General features: G+C 41.9%; 1 protein-coding gene across 6 annotated transcripts in view; it reads left to right on the top strand.

The window, feature by feature from the left end:
* The window catches only part of LOC115160687 (kalirin), a 260,920-nt gene that overhangs the window by 217,632 nt on the left and 24,527 nt on the right, over positions 1 to 18,761 (top strand). The window contains exon 1 of one of the 6 annotated variants that reach the window (XM_029710944.1): positions 11,764 to 12,040. The exons of the other annotated variants lie outside the window; for them this stretch is intronic. Within the exon in view, the coding sequence (XP_029566804.1) occupies positions 11,962 to 12,040 (79 nt within the window). The 5' untranslated portion in view covers positions 11,764 to 11,961. Of the gene's footprint in view, positions 1 to 11,763; positions 12,041 to 18,761 lie in introns of those variants that run through there. 6 annotated transcript variants of the gene reach the window in all.

The following is an 18,761-nucleotide window of genomic DNA, read 5'->3' as shown; positions in this document are numbered from 1 at the left end:
TAGAACGTTTTATAGTGTGTGAACTTCTGAAAATGTAGTATGCTTTAAATGCCAGGATGTCATATTCATTTTGGCTTTTTATCTAGTTGAATTCGCTGCACACTATTGAGGAAGAGAATCGTCTTTCCAGACTCACGTGTGTTTGACAACAGCTGATAATTAGATAAGGTGATGCGCTGTACCAGAATGAACCAATGGCGGGAATCAACGCATCATCTACTGTGCATTAGATGATGCTTTCTCAGTATAGAGGAGCTTAGTATGCTGATATTTCTTGCTTATTGCGCCCATTTATACCTAAGAGTACGTTCTCAATAGTATGTAGTACGATAGTACACACTATGCAGTTTAAGTAAGTAGTAGGCAAGACAGATTTTGGACATGGCCAATGCCTTTCTTATGTTGACGTGTTCAGTATAACAAAATCTGAGAAGATTCTTAGTCCTCCTTGTTTTTGAAAACATTGTACTGTTTTACTTGGCAGCATGGTAATGAGATACTGTACTTCCTAGCTCTCATTCAATGTCAAAGATGTGGAAAGATTTGATATTAATATACAATACCAGTCAAAAGTTTGGACACACCTACTCATTCCAGGATTTGTCTTTTATTTTTTACTATTTTCTACATTGTAGAATAATAGTGAAGACATCAAAACTAGGAAATAATACATATGGAATCATGTACTAACCAAAAAAAAGTGTTAAACAAATCAAAATATATTTTATATTTGAGAATCTTCAAAGTAGCCACCTTGGCCGTGATGACAGCTTTGCACACTTTTGGTGTTCTCTCAACCAGCTTCATGAGGTAGTCACCTGGAATGGATTTCAATTAACAGGGGTGCCTTGTTAAAAGTTAATTTGTGGAATTTCTTCCTTCTTAATGCGTTTGAGCCAATCAGTTGTGTTGTAACAAGGTAGGCACGGTATACACAAGATAGCCCTATTTGGTAAAATACGAAGTCCATATTATGGCAAGAACAGCTCAAATATGCAAAGAGAAATGACAGTCCATCATTACTTTGACTGACCTTCATGTCTTAATCTGGAAAATGTCAAGAATAGTCGCAAAACCATCAAGCACTAAGCTGAAACTGTCACTCATGAGGACCGCCACAGGAAAGGAAGACCCAGAGTTACCTCGGCTACAGAGGATAAGTTCATTAGAGTTAACTGCACCTTAGTAACAAACACATCTCAACTTCAACTGTTCAGAGGAGACTGCGTGAATCAGGCCTTCATAGTGAATTGCTGCTAAGAAACCACTACTAAAGGACACCAATAATAAGAAGAGACTTGCTTGGGCCAAGAAACACGAGCAATGGACATTAGACCGGTGGAAATCTGTCCTTTGGTCTGAGGAGTCCAAATTTGAGATTTTTGGTTCCAACCGTTTGTCTTTGTGAGACGCAGAGTAGGTGAATGGAGGATCTCCACGTGTGTTTCCCACCGTGAAGCATGGAGGAAGTGGTGTGATGGTGTGGGGGTGCTTTGCTGGTGACACTGTCTGGGATTTATTTAGAATTCAAGGCACACTTAACCAGCATGGCTACCACAGCATTCTGCAGCGATATGCCATCCCATCTGGTTTGCGCTTAGTCCCACTATCATTTGTTTTTCAACAGAACAATGACCCAACACACCTCCAGGCTGTGTAAGGGCTATTTGACCAAGAAGGAGAGTGATGGAGTGCTGCATCAGATGACCTGGCCTCCACAATCACCCGACCTCAACCCAATCGAGTTGTTTTGGGATGAGATGGACCGCAGAGAGAAGGAAAAGCAGTTAACAAGTGCTCAGCATATGTGGGAACTCCTTCAAGACTGTTGGAAAAGCATTCCTCATGAAGCTGGTTGAGAGAATGCCAAGAGTGTGCAAAGCTGTCATCAAGGCGAAGGGGGGCTACTTCGAAGAATCTAAAATTATAAAATAGATTTTGATTTGTTTAACACTTCTTTGGTTACTACATGATTCCATATGTGTTGTTCAATAGTTGTTTGTATTAACTATTATTCTACAATGTAGAAAATAGTCAAAATAAAGAAAAACCCTTGAAAGAGTATGTGTGTCCAAACTTTTGAATGGTACTGTACCTGCAGCAAATATTTCATCATTGTTTCACCTGCTACGGGCACTGCATGATTATAAGTACTTGGAAGCATTTGTTTAGACAATTCAACATCTCCTGGTGCTACCTGCAGAGGGAGGTGTTGGTTGTCGCTAGGATTAGAGCCAGGTTGGTTGGATATTTGACAGCTTGGGGAACATTTTGCCTCTGACGAGCACTTGACATTTTACCTCAGTACAACATCCGTCTCCACTTAGACCACTTCAGAGAGGGTTTTCAGCTCATGCCGCTGACACTCCGTGATGTACTGCCTCCCTGTTCTCTTTGACAAATGTAAAAGCTCTTCAGTTAGGACTTTAATGAGGCTCTCTCTGCCATTTGTAAAATGTTTTGTATAGGGAATTGTAATCTAGATGGAACACATCCTGAACCATTTAAAAGGTACAGGAGAGTAAATCATTTACTTTTAAGATGTTTCCCTTTGTGCATTTGAATTTATTGTTGAAAGGTGGTGGTGTTGACAGATACTCCTCTCATTAAACTTTTTACTGAATTGAATTAACTGTAGAATGAATTGCTGAAATGACTCAAATATAAAGGTATCCATTGTTCTAATTCAACTTTAGAGTTGAATAGAAGAGCATACAGAAGTCTACAGAGTTTACATTGGGGGTCACTGTCACATTAACCCATTAACCCAACAATAACCCAACCATCCATAGCAACTATTTTATTTTATTTTACACCACCCACAAACACGTTTGCGGGACGGAACTTTTTTTATTCTGTATTTTTTGATGTATTCAAATTATTTAAAAAATATATATATATAGACATTTCCGTTCCAAATCTTGGTCACTTAGAAATGTCCTTGTTTTTGAAAGAAAGCAAAAATTTTGGTCCATTAAAATAACATAAAATTGATAAAAAATACAGTGTAGACATTGTTAATGTTGTAAAATACTATTGTAGCTGGAAATAGCAGATTTTTACATGTCTACATAGGCGTACAGAGGCCCAGTATCAGCAACCATCACTCCTGTGTTCCAATGGCACATTGTGTTAGCTAATCCAAGTTTATCATTTTAAAAGGCTAATTGATGATTACAAAAGCCTTTTACAATTATGTTAGCACAGCTGAAAACTGTTGTGCTGATTAAAGAAGCAATAAAACTGGCTTTTTTATTTATCTTTATTTTAACTTTATTTAACTAGGCAAGTCAGTTAAGAACACATTCTTATTTTCAATGACGGCGTAGGAACAGTGGGTTAACCTCTCTAGGGTATGTGGGACGAAATCGTCCCACCTACTCAACAGCCAGTGGAATCCCGTGGCGCGATATTCAAATACCTTAGAAATGCTATTACTTCAATTTCTCAAACATATGACTATTTTACACCATTTTAAAGACAAGACTCTCGTTAATCTAACCACACTGTCCGATTTCAAAAAGGCTTTACAACGAAAGCAAAACATTAGATTATGTCAGCAGAGTACCCAGCCAGAAATAATCAGACACCCATTTTTCAAGCTAGCATATAATGTCACATAAACCCAAACCACAGCTAAATGTAGCACTAACCTTTGATGATCTTCATCAGATGACACTCCTAGGACATTATGTTATACAATACATGCATGTTTTGTTCAATCAAGTTCATATTTATATCAAAAACCAGCTTTTTACATTAGCATGTGACGTTCAGAACTAGCATACCCACAACTTCCGGTGAATTTACTAAATTACTCACGATAAACGTTCACAAAAAACATAACAATTATTTTAAGAATTATAGATACAGAACTCCTTTATGCAATCGCTATGTCCGATTTTAAAATAGCTTTTCGGCAAAAGCACATTTTGCAATATTCTGAGTAGATAGCTCGCCATCACGGGCTAGCTATTTTGACACCCACCAAGTTTGACACTCACCAAACTCAGATTTACTATAAGAAAAATTGGATTACCTTTGCTGTTCTTCGTCAGAATGCACTCCCAGGACTTCTACTTCAATAACAAATGTTGGTTTGGTTCAAAATAATCCATCGTTATGTTCAAATATCCTCTGTTTTGTTCGTGCGTTCAAGACACTATCCGAAGGGTAACGAAGGGTGACGCGCCGGCGCGTATCGTGACAAAAAAATTCTAAATATTCCATTACCGTACTTAGAAGCATGTCAAACGCTGTTTAAAATCAATTTTTATGCGATTTTTCTCGTAAAAAAACGATAATATACCGACCGGGAAACCCTGTTTTCGTTCAAAGACTATAAATCTAAAATGGACTCTTCTCGTGCACGCGTGCGCCAGTCTCATTGTTCTCAGATCGATCACTTACCAAATGCGCTACTGTTTTTCAGCAATGGGCTGCAAAGTCATCATTCAACGTTCTGCCGCCTTCTGAGAGCCTATGGGAGCCGTAGGAAGTGTCACGTTACAGCAGAGATCCTCAGTTTTCAATAAAGAGAGTGTAGAAGGCCAAGAAATGGTCAGAGACGGCACTTCCTGTTTGGAATCTTCTCAGGTTTTTGCCTGCCATATGAGTTCTGTTATACTCACAGACACCATTCAAACAGTTTTAGAAACTTTAGGGTGTTTTCTATCCAAATCAAACAATTATATGCATATTCTAGTTTCTGGGCAGTAGTAATAACCAGATTAAATCGGGTACGTTTTTTATCCGGACGTGCAAATACTGCCCCCTACCCTAGAGAGGTTAACTGCCTTGTTCAGGTGCAGAATGACAGATTTTTACCTTGTCAGCTCGGGGATTCGATCTTGCAACATTTTGGTTACTAGTCCAACACTATAACCACTAGGCTACTTGCTAGGCTACCAGCTACCGGCCGCCTTTAGACTAGTTGAGTATCTGGAGCATCAGCATTTGTGGGTTCAATTACAGGCTCAAAATGGGCAGATACAAAGTACTTTCTTCTGAAACCCGTCAGTCTATTCTTGTTCTGAGAAATGAAGGCTATTCCATGTGAGAAATTGCCAAGAAACTGAAGATCTTGTACAACGATGTGTACTACTCCCTTCACAGAACAGCGCAAACTGTCTCTAACCAGAATAGAAAGAGGAGTGGGAGGCCCCGGTGCACAACTGAGCAAGAGGACAAGTACATTAGTGTCTATTTTGAGAAACAGATGCCTCACAAGTCCTCAACTGGCAGCTTCATTAAATAGTACACGCAAAACACCAGTCTCAACGTCAACAGTGAAGAGGCAACTTCAGGATGCTGGCCTTCTAGGCAGAGTTGCAAAGAAAAATCCATATCTCAGACTGGTCAATAAAAATAAAAGATTAAGATGGGCAAAATAACACAGACACTAGACAGAGGAACTCTGCCGAGAAGGCCAGCATCCCAAGTCGCCTCTTCACTGTTGACGATGTGACTGACACAGCGGTTGGAACCAAAAATCTCCAATTTGGACTCCAGACCATAGGATACATTTCCACCGGTCTAATGTCCATTGCTCATGTTTCTTGGCCCAAGCAAGTTTCCTCTTCTTACTGGTGTCCTTTAGAAGTGGATTCTTTGCAGCAATTTGACCATGAAGGCCTGATTCATGCAGTCTCCACTGAACAGTTGAAGTTGAGATGTGTCTGTTACTTGAACTCTGTGAAGCATTTATTTGGGCTGCAATTTCTGAGGCTGGTAACTCTAATGAACTCATCCTCTGCAGCAGAGGTAACTCTGGGTCTTCCTTTCCTGTGGCGGTCCTCAAGAGAGTCAGTTTCATCATAGCGCTTGATGGTTTTTGCGACTGCACTTGAAGAAACTTTCAAAGTTCTTAACATTCTCCATATTGACTGACCTTGATGTCTTAAAGTAATGATGGACTGTAGTTTCTTTTTGCTTATTTGACCTGTTCTTGCCATAAAATGGACTTGGTCTTTTGCCAAATAGGGCTATCTTCTGTATACCCCCCTACCTTGTTATAACACAACCGATTGGCTCAAACGCATTACAAAGGAAAGAAATTGCACAAATTAACTTTAAAAGAAGGCACGCCTGTTAATTGAAATGCATTCCAGGTGACAACCTCATGAAGCTGGTTCAGAGAATGCCAAGTGTGTGCAAAGCTGTAATCAATGCAAAGGGTGGCTATTTGAAGAATCTCAAATATAAACTATATTTTGATTTGTTTCACACTTTTTTGGTTACTACATGATTCCATATGTGTTATTTCATAGTTTTGATGCCTTCACTATTATTCTACAATGTAGAAAATAGTCAAAATAAAGAAATATCCTTGAATGAGAAGGTATTCAAAAACTTTTGACTGGTAGTGTATACACCAAGGGAACTTTATTTATTTGGGGGGGTTATTGTCTCCTTTTTTGATGGTTGGCATGTAATACCATTGACAGACGTTACAAACAACCCATCCCACAATAGGGACGTGGGAGCTTAATGTTCATTTTCCCCCACGCTACTTGCCACACCTCCTCCAGAACAACCCACCCTCTTCAGCCCACTACCCTCTACAGCCCACTACAGCCCACTATCATGACCGCCATGATTTCTTATAATTGAGTTAGTTGCACAAATGCCGATAGTCTGCTTTTGTTGACATTTGTAAACAGAGCCTGTGTGTTTTCTAGGAATCCATGTTGTGAAATGACTGGCTATTGTGATTGACCTCTTGTTATTGTCCATAGGAGCTTCCTTTGTCTCCTTGCCCTGATTTCCTTTGTTTTGTGTATTAGGAACGAAAACATCCCTTCTAGAATGTTCCTATTCTGAGACACTGTTGGACACCCTCGCTTCCTATGCCTCCTTAGAACTACAGGAAGAAAGCAGGACGATTATGAAAAGGCACCCTTTATTTGGAATAGGGTTTATATTTGTTTTTGTTGGTTGAGGAGCACAGCAATACCCCAATGCTTGATACCCCAGCATGTACTGTCAATGTAATGGCAACGTGCTAGTATTTCCACTGCTCTCTTGCATTGGACCATTTCACTATCTCTGGATCAGCCCCCACCGTCCCCAGTTTATTACATACTGAAACTTTGACACCCTAGAAATTAAGTAATATAACTCATTGATAAAACATTTTCCCTAGTTACAGTGACATGTAAATCCCACTTCCTCCCACTGCCACAGTTTTTAAACAGACTCTTTGTTTCAAAATGAATGGGAGGCGGCTGAGCTTATTCTACATGGTGTCCAGCCACAGTATTTCAGGGTTGCGTCCCAAATGGCACCTTATTCCCGACATAGTGCACTACTTTTTGCCAGAGGTCTGATGGGTATGTCTGCAAAAGCCTTGCCTTTGTGAAATCTGAAACAATAGACCTCAATAGTTATTTAATATAATCTATGTAACATTCCGGCGCTTGCTCCATTTGGAATGAACTTTTTAAGGAACTTCTCATTCTTGTGGCCTCGTAGATACAGTACATTGTTTTTCCCCACAGTCATACATGTTCTCTTTATTTCATAGTATTCTATTGTTTCCAGTACTTGGCTTATATTATATCCAATGGATCGTCCATGTAAAAAACCTGTGATAAGGATGAATAATATCTGACAATACTTTTTTAATTCTACGCGCTAAGCATTTAGCTAAAATTTGTGCATCACAACACTGAAGTGTAAGAGGTCTCCAATTTTTTAAATGGACTGGATTTTTATAAATACCATTTGTGTCCTGTTTCAGTAATAATGATATCAGACCTTCTTGTTGCGTGTCTGATAATCTACCATTTATATAGGAGTGTTAAAACAGTTAAAACATGCTAATAAAGTTTTGTATACTTCCACTGGTATGCCATCCAGCCCTGGAGTTGTCCCATCCTTAAAGGCCCCAATTGCATCAAGCAGGTCCTTTTTGTATATACTCCCTTCTTAATCCCTACTGATGCGTATCAAAGTAGTGTAGTGGAGGTATACGACTTATCAATTATGTAATACAATATTGAAATCATGTACAGTACAAAGTTGCCTACACAATCACAAAGCACGTGAAATATATTTACGTCCTCGCCGCAAACATACTGAATGGCTGGTTTCAGCAGAGTGTGCAGCCTTCAACTGGTTTTGACATGGATCAGCTCACAGAAGAATGACATCGGTAGCCGGTAGGGTAGGAAAGACGTTTGAACTTATATCTACCAGTAAACGCTAACTAAGACAACAATGAGTATGGAAACCAGGTATTGAAAATGTTTAGTCCGAAGTGATGGCTAGTAGGCTATTTGTGACGCACAATTGTCATCATGCTCTCTTTCCATCAGGGGCGTAGACATGGATGGGCCTGGGTGGACAGAGGCCCATTAACTGGGGAGCCAGGCCCTGACAGGCCCACCCAATCAGATTGACGTGACTTAAGCATTGTCGTGGACCAAAGGAAAAAGGTGTGATTTTGAGAGTGAAAATCAGACAAATCTAAAGGAAAACACATCAAAAAACATTTTTCACACAGGGTGTCTTTCCTTCATAAGTTTTCAAAATTAGAGTCTACCCACTTCTCCAGGCTCCACTACACCACTGGATAGGGCTGATGGAAAGACAGCAGTCACACACAGCATGATGTTAAAGGATAAGCAGTCCATAAACTCGGACATAATAAGTTGCCCTGTTGGTGAGGTTTACGACCCCCATAAATACCTTTCCCCCTTTTCTCTCTCTACTCTACAGTATGGACTCTTGGAAAGCCCTTTGTTAACATAGAAAGATTATGGTAACATCAAAAGGTTGGGAACCGAACAATATTTTGGTAATCCAACCAGTTGAAAGTCTCCGTTGGTACTTAAAGAACATCATGTCAGATCAGTTGTTGTCTGCGACATTATTACTGATGACAGGACGACATAAACTGTATCTGGGAAAGTCTACACATTCTAGTTATCAGATTCACATGGAATTGTTGTATGTAGCTCCATATGTAGCTCGTTTTTGGTCACAGGTGTAGATACAGTACATTTTTGTTCCCCACAGTCATACATGTTCTCTTTAATTTCCTCTGAAACATTCTCAGATGTACAATACAATATGCTTTGGCCTGTTGTCTTGTTGGATAAGCACCAGTTGCCCATGTGACTTTGACATACTGACATTTTTTTTAATGTGTATGGCCTTATTTCTATCCAGCATATTGAATGACTGTCATTCATACTCCATTCACCCAGCTCAATGTAACATCGATTTAGGCTACTAATATGATTCTCAAATTTGTCATGAGGTTGCTACCATCTAGCCTACAAAAAAAAATTTTTAAACGTAGGTGCACAGGTCAAGAGACAAATTGGAGTAATCAAGGTGACAGACGGTGACACATTCAATACCGCCTTGCACACTCTTGCCTGCATTTAGCTCAGCCTGGTCTCATAGACCAGACGTAACATAGCAAACTTAAATCCAGGACACTCAAATGAGTATGATATGTTACATTTGGTATGGTTACAGAAGACCGAAAGTTACGTAAGGCAAAAACGCAAGGAGGGTGGATGGGTGGGCGTATAATGCAAACTCTAGCTGATCTGGGATGGAATCATTAGTCCAAACAGCTGCAAAACCTTCCATTTTGCAGCTAAAACAAGTTTTTCTATTGGAAAAATTCAGGTAGGTCCCTCAGTTTCGTTCTGTTTTCTTCTGTTTAATAAACATTTTGCTACAGAATCGGCGGAATGAATATACCCGCACAGTTCACTTTGATAGCAGCCACATACAGCATCACCACTTTGTTCGTTGTATAATTCCTTCTCGCAACTACGCGCCCTCCTCCTCTCACCTTTTCCCTTCTCTTGTTGACTTCAGTGCACAGCACAACAGCTGCCTGTGACCAGGGGCAAAAACCTCCCCAAGCCAAACCTTCATACCATAACCGCTAACCGCTACACAGCCTACATCGTGGTCACCATGTAAACGTTAGTCAACAAACTAGAACTAACGTGTTAGTAATCGGACAATCCAATCCATGTGTACAATCATGCAGTACGGTGTACAGAAAGCAGTTTAGCCGTTACACCGGCGGGCCCCTGTGGCAATACATTTATAAAACCGAAGGCTTACCTTGACTTGGAGGAGTTGCAGAGGGTAACGGGTAACTGTGCATTTTTATACATGATCCTAAGTATGATGAAATGTTAATTGCTTTATTAACTCAGGAACCATACCTGTGTAGAAGCACCTGCTTTCAGTATACTTTGTATCCCTCGTTTACTCGTGTTTCCTTTATTTTGGCAGTTTACCTGTAACTCGATATACCCTGCGTACTCTTCATATTATTAATGGCAAAATAACATATTTAATCCTGAATTTTGTAGATTTGGAGTTGGTTGGAGTTAGTGGTAAGGCTAGTTAAATGAAGGCCACCCAAACGCGAGGTGTCATATCTCTGTGTATGTACTGTATGGTTGGTTGGTCTCTGTGATCTGTTCAATTAGACACACAGTAACTCTCCTTTATCCAGGGACCACCTCATTTGCCTATCCACTGCATACTGCTGACTTTCCTCAGATAAGAGCTGGGCTTGTTTGTCTATGGCAGCATGCAAAACTAAGAGCTGTAGTATGGTGCCAGTTATACAATATGGAAATTGTGTTTATACTCCAGTTTCACCATACTATTGACAGTAAGGCATCATAGGAGGAAATGAATGAGGACATGGCATTAAAACAGCCAATGTATCATATGCCAGTAATGTCATGGTATGATTACATCTGAATATTACACGTCATAAATAGAGGTTCAATTAAGAAAGACTTACTTACAAAATGTAATGGTTTAAACCATATCAAATCAATTGAAAAGGGGAGCTACAATTTTCCGATCACCTGGCCGATCACATCCTCAACCTCTAAATACCCGAAGCGTAGATAAACCTGATGGAATGTTCAGCGTTTCCTGTCATAGACGGAGAAGATCTATTGAGGGCAACTCTAAAGATACTCTAATCTGTCAGAACAGATTCTCCTTTGTCTCAAAAGCCTTTGTCCTGTCTCTTGTTCTTACCCTCGTCAATCCAGACAGAGGTGTGCATTGTGAAGCTCTCTAGTCCCTGTTCTGTCTAGTCCTCTTGAAACACCCTTGGCCTGCCTGTCCTCCCTCTGGTTGTGTGGGGATTAGTCCGTTCCTGCCCTGAAGCACTGCCACGTCTCTCTGTATCCCCAACAGAGACACCAGCCAGACAGCCACATAGCCCAGATACGCTCCATAACGATCACACAGCTCCTTACCTGCAGTGTCCTAGTTCTCAGTACAGCTCCAAGGTGCACTTTGGCTGAATTCAACACAACCTGTCCTTATACACGCTATAAAGTATCATACACACATGGTCCTTCTCACAGAACTTTGCTGGTTGAGAAGTGTAACTTGGAGACAGATATAGTGGGAAAGGATGTAACATGGCAATGAACCTACTGAAACCTGGCTGGCTTTCCTCAGTAGACTAATCAGTAACTTTGCTGCTCATATCAGCTTGTAAGGAATGTGCCCGCATATGACATTTCACAGCCATTCCCACCCATGCAGCCTTGTGGAACTACTGGTAGGCTGATACAGTCTGTGCCGACGGCTAAAGCTTGAGTACATAAACAATCAGAGTTTTGTATTTTGGTTTGCCACTACCGTAAATAGGGCTAGTACTACTTAGTGCTGCCTTTGTCAAACCGACTTGTAACATGAGTCGATTCTCTGTAACCCACGCTGCTCTCTGTGAATCAGAGGTAGTGAGTGTAGGGTGCCCCTCCCCATCCCCTCCTCCTCCTTCCCTGTCCGTCCCTCCGCTCAGTGGAGTGGAGCAGGCTGAACTTGGAGCAGCTAGTGGCTGGTTGTCTGAGCTGCAGTCAGGGTGCACTTTGGATCTATCTTTTTTTTTCTTCTTCTTCTCCCTCTTAATTGTCTTCCGGAGCCATGAGCTTCTTCTAGCCGCCCAGGATGAAAAGTGGGAGACATTGTCGTTCCTGTTGTGGTTGGATTCTAGCTAGGTGTTGCTGCTGCTGTTACAAAGTGACAGGTGCGTACCTTACTGCTGACTGAGACTACGGATTGTGTGTTTTTGGGCTCCCGCCAGAAGTCCAGAGTTAGGAGTGGAGAACACGTTCGGATGCGTGTAAGCTTTCTCACACCCGAGCTTCTCACTAAAAGTTATTGTTAAGCAATGCTTTTATCTGTACATCAGTCAGGGATGTTACTTAGCTTTCTGAGGTATATTTGCTACAAACATTTGTGAGACAATGCTTGTATCGGACTTCACAAACTGTAGCTGGCCGACACTATTAAAGAACCCATTTTTGATTAATATTGCATGGCATTGCCTTGCCAGTGTTTACTTGTTTGCTGATGTTTTCGAGATTTAAAGGAAAACTCCACCCAAAAACTAACTTTTGCTATTTGTTTCATAAGTCTATTGTTGACATAGTCTCAAAATGTTTGGTTCAAGTTCAATCAAGTTTAAGATATGTGACTTTCAAAATACGGAAATCATCCCTGTATGATGCATTTTGCAAGTCAGTTCGTCAGATATCTGCCCTGTTAGAGCTGCCATTTATTGTGTGGAAATGTCTAGGAGCAACAACGGCTCAACAATGCCACACAAGCTAACAGAACAGGACCGCCTAGTGCTGAGGTAATGTAGCGTGTAAGAATTGTCTGTCCTCGGTTACGACACTCACTACAGAGTTCCAAATGGCCTCTGGAAGCAACGTCAGCACATTAACTGTTCCTCAGGAGCTTCATGAAATGGGTTTCCATGGCCGAGCAGCCACACACAAGCCTAAGGTCACCATGCGCAATGCCAAGTGTCGTCTGGAGAGGTGTAAAGCTCGCCACCATTGGACTCTGGAGCAGTGGGAACTCGTTCTCTGGAGTGATGAATCACACTTCACCATCTGGCAGTCCGACGGACGAATCTGGGTTTGGTAGATGCCAGGAGAACGCTACCTGCCCCAATGCATAGTGCCAACTGTAATGTTTGGTGGAAAAGGAAAAATGGTCTGGGGCTGTTTTTCATGGTTCAGGCAAGGCCCCTTAGTTTGAAGGGAAATCTTAATGCTACAACACACAATGACGTTCTAGATGATTCTGTACTTCCATATTTGTGGCAACAGTTTGGGGAATGCCCTTTCCTGCTTCAGTATGCCAATGCCCAAGTGCACAAAGCGACGTCCATGCAGAAATGGTTTGTCAAGATCGGTGTGGATGAACTTGACTGGCCTGCACAGAGCCCTGACCTCAACCCTTTCGATCACCTTTGGGATGAATTGGAACGCCGACTGTGAGCCAGGCCTAATCGCCCAACATCAGTGCCCAACCTCACTAATGCTCTTGTGGCTAAATGAAAGCAACTCCCCGCAGCAATGTTCCAACATCTAGTGGAAAGCCTTCCCAGAAGAGTGGAGGCTGTTATAGTAGCAAAGGGAGAACCAACTGCATATTAATGCCCATAATTTTGGAATGAGATGTTCGACGAGAAGATGTCCACATACTTCTGGTCATGTAGTGTATCTCCGGGCTGTGAACAGTAAGAGAAAGAGATGCTGCACTGGCATTAACTGCCATTGTATGCTATTGTGTCATTGTGCTGTCTTCATAGAAGAGGATGAGGAGAGTCAGAGGGATGGGGATGAAGCTGTGTCAAAAGTAGGTTCTTTTCTGGATCAGAGGATGAATAATAGTGATTTGGAGATGCTGTCAGGGGATGTGAGCTAGACTGCATTATGGCAGTCACTGCCTCTGCACAGTCGGCTCCCATTCATAAACATTGAATTCATAACTGTGAATTATATAACATGTTTGTTATTAAGTGTTACAAATGTCATGGATTTTGTTTTCATTTCATTTTCAACATTTCTGTTACGGTATGTCTGTCAACAATGCGTCATAATATAGGAGTCCGATTTTTCTCCCTTCTAACCTAGATTCTTGTTGAGGGTAGATTGTAACGCCGCTGGAGTCTTTTGAAGACCAAATTAGCTACAAATCCCCTTTCATCTGAAGCATTACTGCACGTTTCTTTGAAGACGACTCTTAGGGGGGAACGTTGGGGAGGGTTGTCAGTGTGGATGGGATGCCTCTCCTTTTAATTGTTGCCCTGCGAGTTAACTAAGATGATGTTTTTATCTCTGTATCCAATGTCTGGGTTATTGGTGCTCTTGTTGTTGTTTTTGAATCCTTTAGGGGTTCACGTTTTGCTCGTTCAGCAAATGGAAGCCGGCTTGCAGGTTATGTAAACCACACTGAGAGACTTGAAAACTCTTCAGATACAGTGCAAAGTATTCAGACCTCTTGACTTTTTCCACATTTTGCTACATTACAGCCTTATTCTAAAATGGATGAAATAGTTGTTTTCCCTCATCAATCTACACACAATACCCCATAATGACAAAGCAAAAACAGGTTTTTAGAAATGTTTGCACAAGTATTCAGACCCTTTACTCAGTACTTTGTTGAAGCACCTTTGGCAGCGATTACAGCCTCGAGTCTTCTTGGGTATGATGCTACAAGCTTGACACACCTGTATTTGGGGAGTTTCTCCTATTCTTCTCTGCAGATCCACTCAAGCTCTTTCAGGTTAGATGGGGAGCGTCGTTGCACAGCTATTTTCAGGTCTCTCTAGAGATGTTTGATCGGGTTCAAGTCCAGGCTTTGGTTGGGCCACTCAAGGACATTCAGAGACTTGTCCCAAAGCCACTCCTGCATTGTCCTGGCTGTGTGCTTAGGGTCGTTGTCCTGTTGGAAGGTGAACCTTCGCCCCAGTCTGAGGTCCCGAGTGCTCTGGAGCAGGTTTTCATCAAGGATCTCTCTGTACTTTGCTACGTTCATCTTTCCCTCCATCCTGACTACTCTACCAGTCCCTGATGCTGAAAAACATCCCCACAGCATGATGCTGCCACCATGCTTCACTGTTGGGATGGTGTCAGGTTTTCTCCAGAAGTGACACTTAGCATTCAGGGAAAAGAGTTCAATCTTGGTTTCATCAGACCAGAGAATCTTGTTTCTCGTGGTCTGAGAGTCATTTGGTTACCTTTTGGCAAACTCCAAGTAGGCTGTCGTGCCTTTTACTGAGGGGTGGCTTCCGCCTTGCCACTCTACCATAAAGGCCTGATTGGAGTGCTGCAAATATGGTTGTCCTTCTGGAAGGTTCTCCCATCTCCACAGAGGAACTCTGGAGCTCTGTCATATTTACCATCAGGTTCTCGGTCACGTCCTTTACCAAGGCCTTTCTCCCCCGATTGCTCAGTTTGGCCAGGCGGTCAGCTCTAAGAAGACTCTTGGTGGTTCCAAACTTCTTCCATTTAAGAATAATGGAGGCCACTGTGTTCATGGGGACCTTCAATGCTGCATAAATGTTTTGGTACCCTTCCCCAGATCTGTGCCTCGACACCATCCTGTCTCGGAGCTCAACGGACAATTCCTTCGACCTCATGGCTTGTGGGACCTTATATAGACAGGTGTGTACCTTTCCAAATCGTGTCCAATCAATTTATTTTACCATAGGTGGACTTCAATGAAGTTGTAGAAACATCTCAAGGATAATCAATGGAAACAGCATGCACCTGAGCTCAATTTCGAGTCTCTTAGAAAAGGGTCTGAATACTTATGTAAATATGGTATTTCTGTTTTCTATTTTCTATAAATTTGCAAAAATAAATGTAACTTTTTTACATTTTGTTATTGTGTGATGAAGGATTTTTTTTATTTTAAATCCATTTTAGAATAAGGCTGAAAAGTAACAAAATGTGGAAAATGTCAAGGGGTCTAAATACTTTCCGAAAGCACTATGCGTGGAATACGATCGTTCCAGATTATAAAAATGACACAGTGAGCTTCCAGTAAAGAGGAAGGTAAATTCCATGCTTGTGTGCAACCAAACATACCTGTCCTGCTTTTCCATAATGGGGCTCGTGTTACGGGTACTATGCCAGTGTGTTTGGTATTTCTATTGACAGACAGGTATAAGATAGTACACATAACACTGTCTGTACCCAGACAAGAAAAGCACGATACCTTTGTTCGGTTGCACGCAGACAAGGACTACCTTTTTATTTACCGGAAGTCTGATGACATCATAAGATTCACCACAGTGAAGAACTGTCATGAATAGACAGGGCCAACACCTCACTGAGAGACACCTGATAAAACAGTTTCTACTGACTTGTTCCGTTTATTTTATTTTTTATTTTACCAGGTAAGTTGACTGAGAACACATTCTCATTTACAGCAACGACCTGGGGAATAGTTTCACGGGAGAGGAGGGGGATGAATGAGCCAATTGTAAGCTGGGGATGATTAGATGGCCATGATTTAGCCAGGACACCGGGGTTAACACCCCTACTCTTACGATAAGTGCAATGGGATCTTTAATGACCTCAGAGAGTCAGGACACCCGTTTAACGTCCCATCCGAAAGACGGCACCCTACACAGGGCCGTTGCTGACAGGACATCTCTGTCACAGATTGGATGCAGCCATGTCTTGGTTTCAGGAAGTTTACAGAAGATAGGATGTGGTTTATATAGCACGTGGAGTAACAAATGCAGATTGCGGGAACATTCTGTGAACCCGTTTTGCTTCGATAGCTGTACGGTATGGTGCCTTGTGTAAAGGTGTCGACGATTCAGGCTAATTCAACTCGTTTCTGAACAGACACTCCTCATAGTCTTCGGTTTAATTAATGACTTTTAATTAATACTTCCACCTATGGGACTTTCCACACTGTACGTGTCTTTAAATGTAGGCTTACAGGTCTGTACTAAGAACCTGTTTTGCTGCGTTTTAGACACCACACATCAGGACAGGTAGTCATTAGAAAACTATTATTAGATAAGCTCTATACAAGAAAGTAGACGAACACCACCTCTTCTTTCTCCCTCTTCCTCCACGCCTCTCCCTACACTGACCGAGGTGCAGAACGGTCTGCTTGTCTAGCTGCCTGCCAAGCTAGGCCACCATTGGTCCTCAACAGAAAACATCTGAGGATTTTACCGCTCACATGCTCCAGCCGCCGGCCTACTCTAATACCTATATTCCACACGCTATTGTGAACCCTGGCTCAGTTAGAAATCGGTTCAAGTCATTGGGATACCGCACGGAGGTGAAGAAAATCTTTCAATGAATTGTTGGGGAAATCTCTCCGCTTTTCGTCTTTTGTGCGTTCTGTAGCTGAGACTGGGAAATTGACTCGAGGTCATTCCACAGGTTTCCATTGTGTGAGACTGTGGCTCTGTATCACACAACTTAATCACTGTTGGTGACGCGGAAATATTATACTCTGCGATAATAACCGACGCAAACATTTTAGACAGACAGACAGTTTAACTGGTGCAGTGGTATCCGAGCATAAAAATGTCCAAAAAGTCATGAAACCACATTTATATGGGTCACCAACATTTAGAAATGTATTTCATTTCATGTTAAGGAGTCATGATACAAGCCTGATGACTGTCCAATTCCAATATCTTCTTGCGAAATATTTCCCTCGGATTTAATCCCCCTTTGTGGTATGGAGGGAGTATTCCTAGTGGTTGTTTCCAGTGTAAACAGAAGGCGTGGGATAGAACATGCAGATTCTGCATCAGAACTAGGTAACGGTGAGACAGCAGGGTGAGGAATGAGAATATGATCCCTCGGTCAGTGCAGCCATTAATCTGGCGAGATGGGAAATGAAGGCGCTTAAGAGGACCATGGCTGCGGCCCAAATGATTCCCATGTAGTGCACTAATTTTGGGCATCCCTGTGGGCCCTGGTCAAAAGTAGTGCAATATATAGGGTGCCATTTGGGACATAGGCCATGTGTACCCAGTGCAGGGCCTAATGAGAGAGAGACTTTTTCCAGCGCATGCCTGCTGTTGTCATCAAGTCTAAGTGTGACGCGCTGCTCCCCAAAGTGCTTTTCAGCAGGCAGTCATCTGTGCCATTTATTTCTCGCGTTTTTTTTTCGTTTTTTTATGTCACCATTCCTTTTTTTTCTTTTTTTACTATTCCTCTTCAGTTTCTGGAGGCGAAAGAAACGCACACCTGTTTAGGCGAGGTGCTGGCTAACGGAGTAAAACACTTGAAAAAGAAAAGCCGCACACTCTAGGAGCTCAGATTCAATCATTTAATAACCCAATAACCAACGTTTCCACAGACAAAGCTGTCTTCATCAGGTTATTTCTACCAACTGAGCTACAGAGGACTACCCCCCCCCTCTCTCTTTCTCGCTGCCCTGTTATTGACTGTTTCCTCAGGGAGAGATTGTGGCTGGGGCTCTGATATGGCTCTGGGTTGCCGAGTTGTTCTACTTCACAATATCTAACTACAGGCTTGGTCCACATGATTCTCCTCAAGGCCACTTCCCTGTAATGAGTCATCTAGCACAAAAGGCAGCTAGTCAGCAGCCCCACACGCTACACTTTACTCTCAATGTGTGCATCCCAAATGGCAACCTGTTCTCTTTATAGTGCACTACACTAGGGCTCTGGTCAAAAATAGTGCACTATATAGGGAATAGGGTGCCATTTGGGTTCCATACAATGAAGACCGCTTTGGAATGAATGGAGCATGACATCAATAGAGGCTGTTGGAACTCATGAACTGTTAACCCTTTGGATTAAACCTATTAGTATTAGACAGATGCCACTGTCTGCCCCAATAACTGCTTTCCAGTTGCTCCATAATCCATACATTCCCCATTTTCTATTAACATATTTCAGGATTTAGGATTTCATGCTTCATTTCACAGCTTCACTCAACACA

Source organism: Salmo trutta, chromosome 24, assembly GCF_901001165.1.
Source record: "Salmo trutta chromosome 24, fSalTru1.1, whole genome shotgun sequence".
NCBI lineage: Eukaryota > Metazoa > Chordata > Actinopteri > Salmoniformes > Salmonidae > Salmo > Salmo trutta.
Note: the sequence above shows the minus strand (reverse complement) of the source record. Positions and strands in the feature narration are given on the sequence as shown.